We start from the raw sequence: 16,745 nt of genomic DNA, 5'->3' as shown, positions 1-16,745 counted from the left end.
AGGTCTTTGGATGCCTTGATGGGAAAGCCAAGTTTTTCTACCATTTCCTTCTCCCTGTGTGATCTTGGCCTCGCTACAGAATATTTGAGAGTAGGTGTGTTGTTACTAGTGGGAGTCATGATACCCGAACCAGTCAAACATAGATGAGATAAACAACAAAAGTCTCGGGTGAAAATAGTTTCAACATTGGATTTTATATCTGTTGATAACGAAAAAGGGTGAAAATCGTGTTATATTTGATGTCCTCTCCTATCGACCTCGTCTCCTATATCCAGACCAGCTGGAGAATCAGTTAGCCGGAATCAGTGGCTTAGTTTGAACAACGACAGTCACTCCTTGCACGTGAATTATTCATGTCATCTCAAAGCAACGGATTTACCCTTTCAGGCCTTTCGGGTTCTGTTGATCGAGATTAAGCAAGTCACAGGAAACTAAAAGAAAATTGTGTGGAAAGTTGTGACATTTTGTTTGTATTGAAAATCGGGACAAGTATTGCTTTAAGGTAGATGTGCTAAAACTACTCAGGAAATTACTTGCATGAACTACTGTGTTAAGCGAACTTTAGGAAAGAATATCAAGGAAATCCTTAGACCATTTACAATAATATGAAAGGGATTAAAGGAAAGCTCGAATAACAAGAGGACGAAACACGCATAGTCCAATTTACTTTATTTCTTAACCTTAGCTCTCTGTACTCTCTCTCGGGTTCTATTTCCGGGAAGCTTAGACCTACCCCGATAATTGTTGGGCTCACCGGAGCCTTTATGAGCTTTCTTTGCGTGACTCTTTTGATTGTCTGGCCGTGTGAATAATTTGCCACATTGAGGGCAGGGGTATCGGCAATCTTCATGAGTTTTTAGATGTTTTCGAAGATAGGCTGGATAGGCTTTTCCCCTTTTGCCGCTAGCCTGGAATGTACAGTTATTGTGCGGGCATTTCCAAATATGGGATGACAATGTTGAGTTCGGTGACTGTTCAGAAGTTGGAGACGCAAAACTCAAGTCTGAATATAAATGGTTCTCAAAAGGGAATACGTCTACATTGAAGTTGATATCTTCTTCAAATATAGTTGGGAGATCAATATAAACCTCGGGGCTCGGTAGTGGTGATGGCGGTAATGGTGATGGCGGTGGTGGTGATGGAGTATCTAGCCGAGAAAAGGGCCACGAGTAATCAATAGAAGAGGTGCTATCGACTGACGTGTGGAACCAAGATCCTTCTAACCCTAACACACCCAACCTTTCATCAAGGTCAGAATATCCCATCTCGCATATCCATGGCGAGGGGTTCATGTTGGGTTCGAGGTCATTTGTATTGCTAGTCAACGGAAGTTCGGATCCGTCATAGAATACCGGCTGTGGAGGCGGGGATGTGAGTGAAGTGAAGCCGCTCTGAGATTGTGTTACGTGATAAGGTTCATTGAGACAACTTTCTACTCCGTTGCTGATATCGCCAAGGAAAATATGCTTCATTCCCTGATTATAGATGGTAGGCAGGTAATCGTACTGAATATTAGTTGTGGTAGTGGCGTCTAGGATCTTTACAGGTGGTGTGGCACTTGAAAGCTCTACAGGTGGTGTGGCACTTGAAAGCTCTACAGGTGGTGTGGCACTTGAAAGCTCTGTAGGTGATGTGGTACTGGAAAGTTCTGTAGGTGATGTGGTACTGGAAAGCTCTGTAGGTGATGTGGCATTTGAAAGTTCTGTGAGTGGTGTAGATGAGATTTCGGTATATAAGAACCGATGCCCATCACGTATTGAAGGCTCCCAGGACCCGTTTCGCGGAACTCGCTTGTTTGTGAGTTCACAAGACTCATCGTATAGCTCGCTGCGAGAGGACGTGGCTGATAATTCAGTAATTCCATTATCTGAGAGTTTTGCTTGTGAACTAGGCGGAAATTCGAAAGATGAAGACTGCTTGTAGATCCCTTCTATTGTCTCGTAAGATACTTAGCTGCCAAAAGATTGTGGCGGGTCTAGTAATTCGACGTCGGGCTCTATACATACCTAGGCTAGAGTGATAGACCTTTTTGGGTGGCGCCTTGGAGGATGATGGTTTGAAGCTCGAGTAAGTACGGCCCAGGGCCCCGAAAAGTTGTTTGAGTATTCCTTTCCTATGGACAGTCTGAGATTTCCAGATGACCACACATCCTGGGCACCTAGACATTCCCTCGGGAATATATTTGCAAACTGCGAAATGGGCCAGCATCTCCTTGGCGGTCTTGAAATTGGCTACTGGGCATTTCTCCATGAGACAACGGCTGAATTCCAAATTTGTGGTTTCTTTCTCAACTAGTAACCGAAGAGCCGCACAAAGTCCAGTCTCGTGGAATCCGTCTGCGCTAGTATCGATCATATGGCAGTCAATGCTAATATCTGAGTGGCTAGGGCTACCAGACCTGGGGGAATGGTATGATCGGATAGAAGGCGACCCCATCCTTGACGACCCCATTATTGAAGATGTCCAGCTAGTTGAAGATATTGTCTATCGAGGCTTATTCAAAATTAAAACAGCCAATGAATAAATGAAGTACGGCTTTCGTGGCTTCCGAGAGATCAAAAGAGTGGTTTCTGCCAAACTTCCATGCCACCTATGGCCCTATATAACCTCTTCCGAAGGGAGCTCCGGTATGTCATGTATACACGACATTGTGGATCCTAATGCCGAAAGGCCCGCGAACCAACACGGCCCGTTGAGCCTCCTTCTCAAGCAGGGAATGCACACGTAGTCCCTTCATCGTATGGACTTGGATCGCCCTGTTGTATAGGACCAAGGCTCAGAAGGGACTTGGAAAGACGTCATAGATTGATGCTGTAGGTTGCGCATAACGTGAACGTATGACAACGAACGAGAGAAGCGGTGGATATCTTCAATATCGCAAACGCGATTATGCAAAGTGTGGTAAGGCAACTAGAAAGTACTAGAAATGAACTAGGTTAGAGATGTTGTTGCCTGCTTGCCTTGGTGTCTGTCGTTACCTGGGGCACCCGCATACGTCTCCCTCGAAGGGAGATTACCCCAGTGTGGGGGATTTTGTTTATCTCACCGACAGCTTCAATGCATGAAGCCAATCAAGTAGCCGCTCCAGTGAGTATTCGGTGCAAGTCCCTTTGCCTGTCTGGCGGACGTTCTGCCTTTCAGTTCGTACGTAAGGAGAGGAATGATGATATGTGATGATATGTGCCAACAAGGGTCCCATTCGCCAAGATACGGATAGAGAGGCAAAGGGAAAAAAAGGGGGATACGCGAATACGGTGTTTGGAGAATTCGTATCACAAGAGGTAGGTCGAGGGCAAAGAAGTTAATATTCTAGAATCGAGAAGAGTTGGAAGTTATATAATGATGTAAAGCTTACTATTCACAAGTTAGCTATTATTAGGCGGAGATCATTTGGGGCGAAAAGGACTGAAAAAGAACCTCAAAATCTAATTTTGGCTATTACTCTAGCAATAGCAATTGGGGTCCATAACATAAATTCACCATAGGTTCCTACCTAAGTGACAATTTTCAGCTAAGATTGGAGTCATGTCAGGGTAGAAATGTAGTGCCTAGGGCGAATATGCTCACCACTGGTACTCGGTAAATAAGAGCAGACCTAGGTAGAGACAGGTTTGTACAAGAACTTGAGGATCAATATCCAATATCTACCTAGATAGGTATCTACTTCATCAAGGAACCACATTTTCATTACACGCGAGGCATTTCGGGCCTCTATGAATTAGGGGCAAGGAACTACAATGACTTGTAACTCTTGCCTAGTAGCGCCGTGATGCAAGCCACTATACTTTAAACCTCTGAGGACGCCTTCCCAGCGTTTCAGACACACATATATTGTTGCATGACAATGCATAATTAGATGAGGGGTTCCATTTCCCGTAATGTGGTCATATCCAATTGGGCTTGGAGGGAACTTCACACCGAAAATGTGCGCAGAGGGGAGTTACGCGCACCTTCTTTCGTTACAGCTATTATACAATACTCTTACTTTAGGTAAAATCAAGCTTGATCACTACTCTGAACAGTATGAAATTTTCAGAATTCCATCTCAATCGGATCAATGGATAGGCATACCTACCCAAATGTATTTTAGTGTGCTTGTTGAGTAAGGCTTATGGTAGTACTACACTAACCCAGAAGTCTCTCGCAAAGACCTTCCCCAATACCACCGTCATACCAATTATGGTCGGATAAGATCGAATTGGCTAATATATAGCTTTGGAGGTTGTATGGAGTAATCTACGGTAGGTAGCGTTCCCAATAAGCTGCCGTCTTCGATACTTTGCTTGCAGTACGTCTCCTACACAGAAACTTATATCATTTCTTCTAACCGGCACGAGGCTCCCAGCTACTAGCTACCAGCAACCTTTTCAAGCTTGAACTCTACATCAAGATTTATCTAGCCAAATCTCCGTTTTACCACTCCATTATTAATGAACAAATAAGCTGAAAAGTTGTCCTGCTTTCTTCTAGATTGTAGTCCTGTCCATGACATCCCCCCTTTTACCTGTTCACGTGATACGTTACTCCAGGTCAAACTGCAAGCACTATCTATTCTCCGCTGCAAGGCTGATTACGATATCCTCCAAAGATCACGAGCTAGTAACAGCCATTGGCCGTGTTACAAGAGTGTCACAGTATCAAATAAGAAGGCGTAAATACGACTTCATTGTTATACGAAGAACCACCTAACCTATACATGTGAGCTAATTGGTGGGGGCTATTACTAGGTACGTACCTAGTACGCATAGATTAGAGATACCCCTTTTACTCTGTAGGCGAGAGATTTGATAGACTAAACTTGACGTGCTAGTCAACACATACCAGATAAGACAACACGCCTATATTCAACCATACTGACGTATGTTCCGATCTAGGTACGTTCGATCATTCCGAATTTATCTTTGACATAATTTATGTTGCAGGTGCCTGAGGCCATGGCCCTAAGGCACATGGTAGGTATCTCAGAACGACACTTCGAAAAACTAATATATACTGATTCAACTAAGAGTCTACCAATGGTTTGCTTTCCAAAGGGGATGACGAAACGTTTGGGCCCCTTACATCGAAAGTCTTGGCAACTACATGTCATGTACTAAACACTAGTTTTACATTACGAAATCTGCAGTATCGAGCCAGGCGAAGGGGTGCTGTTTCGCGAGTACGTGAAAAGGGGCCAACTTGCACTAGAGGCATTCAACCTCTTCACGATATCCACATACCACATTAAAATGCTGCATAGCTCACATCTTCCGCGTAGCATGAAATATCCGTGTTGAAACGCTGTGTCTGCTGTTAAGTGGAAGCTACACGCTGCATGTATTCATTTTGATCTAATTCAAAGATGATCTGGTAACCTATTCATCATCCCAGAGCCGCCGGCTTATGATGATTGGTCTAGCCTGATCCCAAGGCCCATTGATTGCATTCTTGTACTTCTGCAGTCCAATAAGCCACCAGCTACATCCTCCCATAGTGATCATAGCGGTAACGACGGCTACCAGAACACCCAGAAGCCCACTTCTCCATGGCCACACGCCGTCCGTCTCTCCGCTCAGGATTAATCCAACCCCACCTCCGGCGCCAACAACGAGCAGCACAGAAATTGCGACGTGGTATCTCCAACTCCTGTGTCTTGCAAAACGTCTGAACACGGGGAACAGACCAAAAACCTCAATGCTGAAAAGGGTCAAACTAAAAACCTGTCCAGTAGAGGGGAGGCGGGAGGCGAGCACCGTGGATGCCATCAGGGCCGCATTCGTCGAGAGAGAGGCCGGAAATTTGACCGGCCCGGATGAGTAATCGTAAAAGAAGATATTAATTATTAGTAGCCAGAAGGACATGGCCCAGATACTGTCGGATGAGGTGGACCGAGTTAGGGATTTTAAGATAGGGGATAATCCGAGGAGGGTGAAATATATGAGAACAGCAGATTTTATGGTACTAAGGCGGAGGTTGGCTCTCCCGTTACGAAGAGGAGAAGAGGGACGATGACTTGGGGCATCCGTGGACTCGGATAACCTCTGACCCACGTCACTGGCGCGTGAAATGTTAGATTGAAGAGATGTGGCGGAAGCGGAGTGAGATTGTCGCATTGCCACTGAATTTCCTTGAGAACATGATCGTTCTGCTGCTGCTAAATTGGTCACCGAACTGGCGGCAGGTGGTGGTGTAGCACCGCCGGTGGCCGCCAGGCGGCCTCTCCTGCTGAGCTCCCTCGCTGAGCGGCTCCGGTTACTATGCCGCCGCTGGAGAACCTCATCCTCATCTTCCTGTCCTACCCACCAGTCCCATAGTAGCCACCCGACGAACGTGGCGAAACTTCCCCAGCCTACGACGGCAACAGGCGAAACACGCTCTTGAAATATTCCCACAAAACAGACGACGAATACAATTACGGAGCAGACCTGCTGGAGGATAACGGTAGAATCGGCGACGAGCGGCCAAAATTCGTAGGGCTGAAGGCGCGGGTTGCGCTGTAGGTTCTCCAAGAAAGTAGCTTGGTCCGTGTAATTATCGGGATCTTGCAGCAACTGTTAGCGGCGGGAATATATTCTGAAGAGAATTGGGCAATGAATATCATACAAGACTGCTTTACCCAGAGCAACTTCTTCCAAGTCCGTCTCCGTCGCCTACTCCTGCTTCTACTCCCGAGCTTGGAGTTTATCTTGCGCGACCGTGACTCGGCACGTATATCATTGATACTAGGCTCAAAGCCAGATTGGCGGCGAGATGGCGAGGCTGTGTTGAAAGCATCTTCGGGGGCAAGATGTGAGCGAGCGGAGCGGGTCGCGTGTAACTCGATAGGTAGAGTTGCGGCGCGGGTTAAGCCAGGAGTTGGCGCATCGTGGTTATCAGTCGGTGTCGTGGTTGCGGTTGCGGCTATGAATGATGGGCTAAGAATGGTACCAGCCGACATCATTGACTGAATGGATACTGGCCATCAATGTTTTTGTGAGTTACTGCCAAGGTCAGCCTTATGATAGTATGGCTATGGTATAATGGCTACATATCAATGAGGTAACATCCAATTTGTAATAGCACAAATAAGTACAAATATGTAAGATGAAAATAGCATTGAGAGGCTAGATGGATGTTCCTAGAAATTAGGATTAGACTAGGGGAGCCGCTAGCGTGCTGGTGGGGTTCTCGGATGATGCACGGCTCAAGTCCACTAATCGAGTTTAGACTGCCATCACTTTTAGTGACACTTAACTACTTTACCAAGTTTACCTAGGCCCTAGGGTAGCCCGGTAGATACCTAGGACCTTCAAAGGTAGGTACTAGGTAAGGAAGAGATGGTGGCAGGTACGCCAGAGAGGAAAGTGCGAAGTACTATGGTTATGTATTTAAGAACATTTCAATAGCAAGGTCTAATCTTTAAATCTTATCCTTTTAATATATAGATCCATCCATATTTATTTGGTAATCTTCCACCAGAAGAGCTGTAGTGATAGCCTTATTTTTGGTTTTTGGTTTTTTTTGATAATTGGGACCTTTATTGTTTTTAAAGTTGTTTTAATCTTTTTATTGATTGAAACGTTATTATTGATTGAAAGCTTTATTTTAAAAGTCAACGTTTATTTAAAAAGTTATTTATTCCAAAAGCTGTTTATTTAAAAGTCATTTAATCAAAAAATCCATAGTTAGTTTATTCAAATTAAAAAATCTAAAAACCGTTTATTTAATTCAAAAAGCCCACAGTTTATTAGCCATTATGGCTTATTTTATTACCTCCCATATGGGATGTATTATATTTTATTTATCCGATTAATCCCTTACTTTAAAAGACCATATTTTTGGCATTTTGTTGTTATTCCAATATAACGTTACCTATTTCTAATACTTATTAAATGGCTGTGTGGTTTGGGAATATCTATATTAGAGTTTGTTGGCGCTATTAAAACGAAGCCTGGAGGTGTTTAGGACAGGCATTATTGTCCCTTCCTAGTAGATGGTGGTAGGTATGTTAGAGAGGAAAATGCGAAGCATTGTGGTTATGTATTTAAGAACATTTTAATAGCAAGGTCTGATCCTTAGATCTTATCCTTTTAATATATAGGTCCACCCACATTTATCTGGAAGGTCACACATGGCACATGCAGCTGTTCGAAATTGAAGATTCACTAATCGGAACCTTCCATTAGTTCCAACTTGTGAATAATCTTAGCTTGGGACAAATCTGAATGCCATGGCGTATCAAAACGTACATGATATTTCTTCCTTCATTTGAAAAAAAATTAACAATCTAGTGGATAAGTTCTAGTTATGCTGTGCTTAGGAGAAAAATCAATTCTAGTTATTCATCTCGCGTCTTTTGGACACGTGGGATACCACACAAATCATCTCGAGTTTTAGAGTCTCTTGTGGTCGGCGACATCTAACAAGTAGGGGTTTATAATCTTATAAGTGCTCGTACGCACCACATCATCATGTACTACCTGCTCGTGTGAGAAGGTGTCTACAGACAGACAGACAGACAGACAGACAGACAGACAGACAAACAGACGTATTACCTATTAAATTAGCAACCTCAGCCAGCAAAACTACCTGCCAAGGTTAAAATTGAGGTCGTTCTTTAACTAAAGGTCTAGACCTGTGCAATGCCTAGCTGAGGTTAGATGGCGCTATATTCGGGTGACCGCTTGAACAACCTCAAAGGGCATCCATGCAAGTTTTGACTCGTGAAGAAGGGCTTAGCTCGCCATCCATGGGTATTATTGTAAGTCATATCATTGATGTTAAAAATACCTCCTATATAACTAGGTACCTCGTATACATATTACATATACCTAGGTTAGTGCATATTGTATTGTACATTAGTAAATATAGCTGCTAGCTAGACGATAAGTCACGACAACTTGAAAGGGGTCAAAAGACACTTTTGATTTAGCAACCAAGGATATTCGCAAGATGATTAGGTAAATAGGTAGCCTAGGTAATTAGTCAGTCTACATACAAACTAGACAGTGTCTATCATGTCATAATTGTGAGTTTAGGAAGCACTTGGTGCGGCACAGCTCTCGGACTGGGTGTCACCATAATCCATCGTCTTCCAATATGAGTGCTGATCTAGAAAGATCATTGCATTAGTAACATTAATAATTATTATTGCATTGAATTCCCATATAAGGACCTATACACTTATGCCTCGGTATGCAACCCGCCCACGAAAAAAGAACATCAATTTTTTACAAAAAAAATTCAAGATTTGGTACGCCATCAGCAAAGCATAATTCTCGTATCAGAGGACATTCATGGATGGATGGATGGGAGAGCAACTGAGAGGCTGAAAAGGTGAAAAAAAGTATTTTCTTACATGTGCCACGGAATAATAGGTAATAGGAAGAATAGGAAGAGGTACAGAACCTTGAAAGCGTTTTAACCGCATATTAATAGACTTGATCTACAGTCTTCATTACTGTTTAAGTCCTGTAGTTAGTAGCTAATCACTGAACAACACAATCCTTTAAATGGCCATAATAGGTATTTCTTACGTCGCTCAACCCCCCAAAAGCCGTTGTATCATGCACATCATAACTGGTGTCACTTAAAGAGTGAAAGGGGATAACCAAAACTGGCCATTCCTCATTTAATATTTATTCCATCTGTTTTTCCATACCAATGATTGAATGTTTTTTTTTATAAGTAAGACCTATTCATGTTTTTTTAATTAGAGAAGCATTGAAAGGCATGACAGCACGCACACATACCTAATACATCCATTGAGTTCAGGACTGATTAACGTGATCTTTATCCACACTTACCGAAGTAGTGTAAAGCTTAAATCTATTCCTCTTCACCTTCTTCATCGCCTTCTTCTTGTTCTTTCCACCTCTCCTCTTGCCGTCAACTCATGCTGTTCCCAGTCTAGCTGAGTTGATTCGTGCTTTTTATTCTTTTTATTCTTTTTACTCTTTTACCTACCTACCTGACCTACGTGTACTACCCTACGTAAGGCACTTGATTCTGCATCAATCCCCCCCCCCCCACCAACGCGCCAACCCCGAAAATTCCACCATTCATGAAGTAAAGCTTGGCGACCCTTAAAATATTGGTCGGGTACCTGGAGTAACTTGAAATCGATCGCCAAGAATCCAACCCATCTACTTAACCAACCTACCAGCCTACCATAGCATTAAGTTACGATTCGGGGTCAATCCACGACTCAAGGTAATCCTTGTAGCCTGCGAACTACCCATTTCATCATCGTTGATGAATACGAACAAACGAACAAACCGAACAATAGAACAATAGAACAATCGAATAATCGAACAATCGAACCAGCACTAATACTTGAACCTTTACGCGAATTCGGACATGTATTGATTGATCTCGGGCGCGCAACAATCGACTCATTGTGAATTCTTTAAATACTTTTGTGTCGCTTCCTCCTTTGATCATTTCCCCATCCAAGTCATTATTTATTTTCCATTTCTCGTCTCCCTCCCGTCTTCTAACCCACCCACCCATTAACTCGTACACCAACCCATACTCCCAATAACTTGTCCACCTTTTTTACACCTGCAACAATACAATTCTACGTTTTGAGCAAGTCAGGATATCCTATCACGCCACCATGAAGGGGTCACTGGCTGCATTATGCACTTTCCTCTTCGCCGGTTGGACTCTTGCAGCTCCGGTGGTCATCCTCGATAAGTTAGCAAGCCAAGCAGGAAGTGCGTCGACCCATGTGCGACCGATCACGACCACAACTACGACCACCCAGCAGAAAGAAATTCTGTCTAAACCCAAACATATCTTGGGTCTTCTTGCCTCTCCACGAGTTTCCATAGAGAAGCACCCCGTCATCATCATCGCAGAAGATGGCCAGCGCATTCAGTTACCTGACCACCTCGCCGGTGCCAAGGCCTGGGAAACGCCCAACGTTCTCCATTTCCTCAACTCATTGACCCGCCCTAAGAAGCACTCTCCATTCCCTGATTCGAGCATCATGAGAGAGGAAACCCGCGCGAACACGGCCGATCCCGAACCCCAAGAATCCATTGTTGAGTTGGAAACCAAGGCAGAGCGGGAGTCATGGGTCTACATTCCTTATATGTCTCAAGACAAGGTCCTTCGCTTCCACTGTGTGCGAAAGGCCGCAGATAAGGCCATGCTCATGGTCCCCCTATCCATCCTTTTTGTGAGCCTCTTCGCCTTGACTTGGAGTGCTCTACGATACACGTATGTCTACTATATTTCTCTCCTTTTCTGAACTCGTGAAACTGACCCTGGCATATAGATTCTACACTCCCAGTGCCTCCAAGGAAGGTGCAATTCGCCTTGAACAGGAGAAAATGCTATTCATGGAGCCTCGTCTAGAAGATGCATGCCCACCGTATTCACATCAGCCTGCCTCTACGATATAGTCTGATGGTACCTATCCTATGGATGTGAAAAGTGAAAAGTTGTGAATGCTAAGGGGTTCGTTTTTTTAATGATACCACAAAGGCGTTTCGGTGTTTAGGGGAACTGAGCTGGCACGCTCATGGGTATTGCACTGGAAAAGGGTATGCTATTGCCACAGGTATTATATGCATCACGGTCATCAATTGAATCACGCTGTATATGAACAAACCTCATGCAATTTGCTTGACTTGATTCTATGCCGTAATTAATTCTGCTCGTCCTTTTAGGGATCAAAATTGTGAACAACTGAAATGTACAAAGTCCTACGTGGGCAGTCTCTTTTTATGAATTCTATGGACCACTAATAACTAACCTAGGTTAGGTACATATGTAAATGCATCGAGGTTGACAATGCTCAATCGAGACAGTTATGGACTCAAATATTACATAATCTGGCTACTAGACCAGATTACTTAGAACCCTTGAGATGCCTTCAACGTAAGATTCTTAGACCTTTACATCAATCAAGACAAGTTGATTTCGTTGTTATGCTCTGCATACAAATTCTCCGTATTCCATCCTGCAGTTGTGTCCACTGTCCATAAGCTAACACTAACACACCAGACATGTTGCGCTGTCAGTCAATCTCAAGTCATGGATAGGATAGACCTTGTTCAATGAGACGTATGAAGCATCGGGTAAGCTGTCTAGACCATCAAAGCTAAGCAAACTGTCTATACCTAGGCAGCTTTGCCCACCTACCTACTTATTGAGTACCTAGACTACTAGGTAGGTATATGCATCGTAGGAAAATAAATATGGACTTGAGTAGTAGCCATATGGATACTACATACATATTCATGTAGTATGTATGCAATTCATCGTGCTTTGGGCTACTAATATATATACATACTCTCACCTAGACGCTTCTATGGATCTCTTCTTGCATGATAAAATGGACACGCTGCCTCTTGGACTTTTATGATGGTTTTTAAGAATGGTTCTTGCGGACATCTGCACGCAAGAGAAAAACTTGGGCCAATTGGCAACGCCGACAAATGCTACTACTGTGTATACCTTGGTTGTATATAGGCTGCTAAAATGGTGCAGAATAACGCTATGTTTGCACTACATACGAAGTAGTAAACATCCCAGACATTACGTAGATAGGGAGGGTGCTGATTGGAATCTTGAGTCTTTAGCTAATGCATTCTCATGCAGCTGAAATATGCATCAATATGCATCGATCCAACGCAAGCCACCGGCACAAGACACACATGTGCACATAAAACACACACCTAGGTACAGTGTGTATCTAACGCTAAGTGGTTCAAGGTGAACATTGAATGGTTGCTTTTTACCCGTTCTTCGCCTCCACGTTGCCCCAGTGGTATTACTACTACACTAGGTTAACCTAGTAGTATGTATTCCCACAACGTCGAATCAAAAGAGAAGAGAGAAGAAGAGAGAGAAAAAAAGAGGATTCTTTAACATTGCCAAAGTTGAGGTCAGATTGTATGGCTCAGAATGCCAACACGACACATCAGCTTTCAGCTACAATATATTTTTATAATACTTCGTACTTTGGAAAAGACATCTGGATTCTGGACACTCCGGCTATTGGAGGGGAGCTAGAATGGATACCTACATGTAGTTAGCTGAGCTGGACGGGTGACCTTATGGAGATCCTTGATAGCCTTGGCTGATAAGTACCTGACCTAGTGGACACATCAATCATCAATGATTTGGTTGTGTACCTGCAAAAGCCCCAACTTTGCTTTGCTATTATCCATTTGGATGTTTTCCGCATTGTATGTGTATGATAGCTGCACGTACAGACAATATTGTGAAAACACATGATATCCCCGGTCCTATTACAATTTTGATCGAGTATAGTTACTACAATACCTACATAGTAATGTACAATACATACATATACATATGTATGTAGTAGACCGTATTTTAGTACTACATAAGTTATGTACCTACGTGCATATACCAAGGTCAAGTGGTAGGCAGCACTTGTGTAGTTACATAGTACCCACATAGTATATGGCATTCTGTCAAGGTAACTACATGTACTAGGTAGTTAATGAATGTAACGAAGCCTCGAGGCAGGTACAACATCCATGAATGTGCCCGCCTTATTCGGGCACTAGGTCGCTAGGGTAGTCACATTACTAAGAATAAGCTTGTCTCAGCTCGTCTACTTAAAACCTCCTCCTCTTCCTTCTCTCTCAATCTGAACACAATAAAATAACTTGCACATAAATAACCAAGCTATTTAGACTTCTGGTATACTAATCACCCTACAGTTGGGCAGGATTTTCTAACCTAAAGCTGTCAACTAAATCTTAATATTTAATCAAACTTGTCAGCGTCAAGGCTATATATATTATATATTATCATATATTATCAATGATATCTTTACGAAGCAGTAGCGAAAGCCAGCGTTAAAATACCCCGCTACACACATACCACCTACACACCCGCCCGCAACATCCACAACATCCACAACATCCACACATCAGTAACACGGACCATTCATACCGGGGAACTTCATTTCATCTAGTCGTACACTCTACTACGTGGGGCCCCCCTCCAATAGAAATGTCTGCCCACGTCGGCGACGGCGGGCGACGCGGTCGGGGAAGCTCTCCATCGCTGCTTGACGCGGTACGAATGCCCTCCCCTCCCGCTGGTTTTAGTTACAACGACGCGACGCCTCGCCGTTCTTTTAATGATCATGATGGTCCGCGGGCTTCGTACCGCGCTGGTACGCCAACGGATGAGTCAAGCTATTATCGTGGAAGTTATGATTCATTTGCCTCAGCAAACTCACAGTATCCAAGGCGCAGTGAAGAGCGCGTATCCAAGGGTGACAAGGATCTGGTAGAAGTTGCCCAAGACGCGCTTCGACGTAGTGCTGATATTATTCTTCCTTCCAAGTATGCGAACAAGCTTCGCGAGTCGGAGAGCGAAAAGGAGAGGAGAAAGGAACTCAAGCAAGAACAGTTGGAAGAGGATCTCGCCTATGGTAGCGTTGTTCCTCCTCCTCCAACAAACAAGTACTCCAATGTTCAGTCGCCAACAGCTTCTTCGTACACTGGCAGAACCAACTACTCTATGCCTGGTCAGTGGGGAGATGACCTACCTGAGGAGAATTTGAGATTCCCTCGCGTAGACGCCTCATACGCTGCGCCTCCCGATAGAGCGGACAAGCACCGCCAGCGTAATTCCTATGGGCTTGACCCGAGGTCCTCGGGTACGCAACTCCTCTCTGCCGAGCCTAGAAGTGGTCGTAGAGATCGTTCTCCGATGCCACCTACTGGTCGCATGTCCTCTTTGACTGTCAATACAGGACGCCATTCTGCGCACATGTCACTCTCGAGTGCGCCACCATCACCACTCCTCGAGTCTTACTACGGGACCTACCAATCCATGTCCCCAATGCCATCGCCCTTGCTCCTCGCTGCTGATGATCCCAGAATGTCGGATGCCCTTGAGCCACTTTCGCCAAGTCTATCAGATGGGGAGAGCAACGGGGAAAAGAAGCGGCGGCGCGCCCGCTTTCACGACCCTGTTGAAGATGCAGCACGTCTCGCCAAGGCTCTGAAAGGAGACCACCTGCCTCCTGACACAGAGCCTTTAATCGAAATCCTGCCTGGGATGACGCATGAACAGATCATGGAACTGCGCGTAGAGTACAAGCGGCTTGTTAAGACTGGTGCTGAGCGTAAAGGTGTAAATGTTGCCAAGCATATTCGCGCTCGCCTAAAGGATGAGGACCCTATCCTGATGAAGGCTTGCTATACAGTCGCACTCGGAAAATGGGAATCGGAGGCCTACTGGGCCAATTTCTGGTATCATGGTGACAAAACGCGGCGTGAACTGCTGATTGAAAGTCTGATGGGACGTTCCAACCGCGAGATTGCGGAAATCAAGAACGCCTTCTCTGATAAGAAGTATAGGGATTCCCTGACGTTGTGCATGAAGACCGAGCTCAAGGAGGACAAGTTCAAGCGTGCTGTTCTTATTGCGTTGGACGAAAAGCGCATGGAAGATGTAGACGAGTATGGACACCAGGTCCCCGTTGATCGTGAAGTAGTTCAGGATGATGTGGAGGCGTTATACAAGGCTGTTCGCAGTGAGAGGGGAGGTGAGACTGCCATGATTGAAATAGTAGTTTCGCGAAGCGACCATCACCTGAAGGAAGTAATGAGGTTGTACGAGAAAGTAATCGGAAGCAACTTTGCTCGAGATTTGCTAAAGAAGAGCGGGAATCTTGTGGTACGTGCAAAGATTTTGATCTGTGAACCAAATATTTCTCAGCTAACCCACTATAGGGCGAGCTCCTAGCTCACATTCTTAATGGCATAATCAATAGGCCAGTTCGGGATGCCCTCCTTCTGCATCATGCCCTCACAGCCTCCAAGAAGGACCAACTGCGCCGGGAGCTACTCATATCGCGTCTTGTCCGTTTCCACTGGGACCGTCACCATATGGCTGCCATCAAGAAAGCGTACCGCGAGCGTTACGGCGAGGAGCTTTCTGAGGCGGTAAAGGAGGGGACAAGTGGCGAATGGGGGCTGTTTTGCGAGCAACTCGTGGTTACGCGCATGCCCGACGACGTGAAGAGCTTCGAAAAGGTGGACGCTGTGAAAGATATCAGGCGTTCGGATAAAGACAGAGAAGAGCGACTGAAAGAAAGAGAACGTGAGATGGATCGTGACAGCGAAAAGGAACGAGAACGAGAAGAGAGACATCGACGAAGAGAGAAGGAGAGGGGCAAGGACAAGGACCGAGAAAGGAAGAGAGAAAGTAGAGGAAGGGATAAGGAGAAGGAGAGAAGCGAAGGACTACTCGTAGTCAAAGACAAAGATCATAAGCATCGAGAAAGGAGCCGAAGTCGAGAGAGAAGTAGCCACCGGAGATAAGAGTAAAATATTTTGAGTTACATTTAGCTATATATTAAGAGGCGACAGGCTTGGATATACGAACAACATGAGAAAGACGGTAGATTTAGACGATGAGTGAATCGTGAGAATCAACAGGAAGCCCTACTCTAGGTAAATAAGTGCTACAGTTATTTCTCTTCTCATGAGTAAGAAACTGAAGGTAAAGCAGAAGGAGCCAATGTGTGTGCCCAAACCCAAATGAATAATCGAGGGATCGCGTTGTCTTTATGAAGAGAGCCCAACCGGTGCCGGGAGGCGTTAAGGAGTGGGCATAGCCAATGGAAACTAACTCGCCCGCATAATAAGTAAATGGAGGGAACTTACCAATCGGACATTTCCAACCTATAAGGGGGGGCATCTCGGGGTTTCTATGGGTTCGCCCAATAGGCGCTTGAGAGTGTTCAACTGCGAGTGTGTGATGTAAGTCAGCCTCACATG

At 44.7% G+C, this 16,745-nt stretch overlaps 4 protein-coding genes across 4 annotated transcripts; 2 read left to right on the top strand and 2 right to left on the bottom strand.

The window, feature by feature from the left end:
• Positions 1–442: 442 nt before the first annotated feature.
• GGS25DRAFT_410990 (uncharacterized protein) lies at positions 443–2,664 on the bottom strand. The gene is made up of 2 exons (XM_049258495.1): positions 2,007–2,664; positions 443–1,930 (listed from the first exon to the last, which is right to left on the bottom strand). The coding sequence occupies exons 1-2, from the start codon at positions 2,449–2,451 to the stop codon at positions 669–671; spliced, it is 1,707 nt and encodes a 568-aa protein (XP_049113817.1). The 5' UTR covers positions 2,452–2,664; the 3' UTR covers positions 443–668.
• A 2,690-nt stretch (positions 2,665–5,354) lies between these two features.
• On the bottom strand, positions 5,355–6,916 carry GGS25DRAFT_515488 (GPI2-domain-containing protein; the record flags this gene model as incomplete). Its single annotated transcript, XM_049263087.1, has 2 exons — positions 5,355–6,520; positions 6,583–6,916. 2 exons carry the CDS (start codon positions 6,914–6,916, stop codon positions 5,355–5,357), a joined length of 1,500 nt encoding a protein of 499 aa, XP_049113816.1.
• A 1,749-nt stretch (positions 6,917–8,665) lies between these two features.
• On the top strand, positions 8,666–11,369 carry GGS25DRAFT_524531 (uncharacterized protein; the record flags this gene model as incomplete). The annotated part of the gene is made up of 3 exons (XM_049264623.1): positions 8,666–8,719; positions 10,583–11,184; positions 11,243–11,369. 3 exons carry the CDS (start codon positions 8,666–8,668, stop codon positions 11,367–11,369), a joined length of 783 nt encoding a protein of 260 aa, XP_049113815.1.
• Positions 11,370–13,538: 2,169 nt separating this feature from the next.
• Positions 13,539–16,727, top strand: GGS25DRAFT_503162 (Annexin). The gene is made up of 2 exons (XM_049262055.1): positions 13,539–15,639; positions 15,696–16,727. The coding sequence occupies exons 1-2, from the start codon at positions 13,960–13,962 to the stop codon at positions 16,284–16,286; spliced, it is 2,271 nt and encodes a 756-aa protein (XP_049113814.1). The 5' UTR covers positions 13,539–13,959; the 3' UTR covers positions 16,287–16,727.
• Positions 16,728–16,745: the final 18 nt, after the last annotated feature.

Source organism: Hypoxylon fragiforme (genome assembly GCF_022984875.1).
Source record: "Hypoxylon fragiforme strain CBS 206.31 chromosome Unknown GGS25scaffold_8, whole genome shotgun sequence".
Classification (NCBI taxonomy): domain Eukaryota; kingdom Fungi; phylum Ascomycota; class Sordariomycetes; order Xylariales; family Hypoxylaceae; genus Hypoxylon; species Hypoxylon fragiforme.
Note: the sequence above shows the minus strand (reverse complement) of the source record. Positions and strands in the feature narration are given on the sequence as shown.

What these genes read in the sequence shown, in the direction of transcription:
- GGS25DRAFT_503162 (XM_049262055.1), top strand. Translation starts at nt 13,960, where the DNA reads ATGTCTGCCCACGTCGGCGACGGCGGGCGACGCGGTCGGGGAAGCTCT. An exon ending in AGAAGAGCGGGAATCTTGTG is followed by an intron (nt 15,640 to 15,695) that starts GTACGTGCAAAG and finishes AACCCACTATAG; the next exon opens with GGCGAGCTCCTAGCTCACAT.
- GGS25DRAFT_410990 (XM_049258495.1), bottom strand. Translation starts at nt 2,451, where the DNA reads ATGGGGTCGTCAAGGATGGGGTCGCCTTCTATCCGATCATACCATTCC. An exon ending in GGTCTATCACTCTAGCCTAG is followed by an intron (nt 1,931 to 2,006) that starts GTATGTATAGAG and finishes ACGAGACAATAG; the next exon opens with AAGGGATCTACAAGCAGTCT.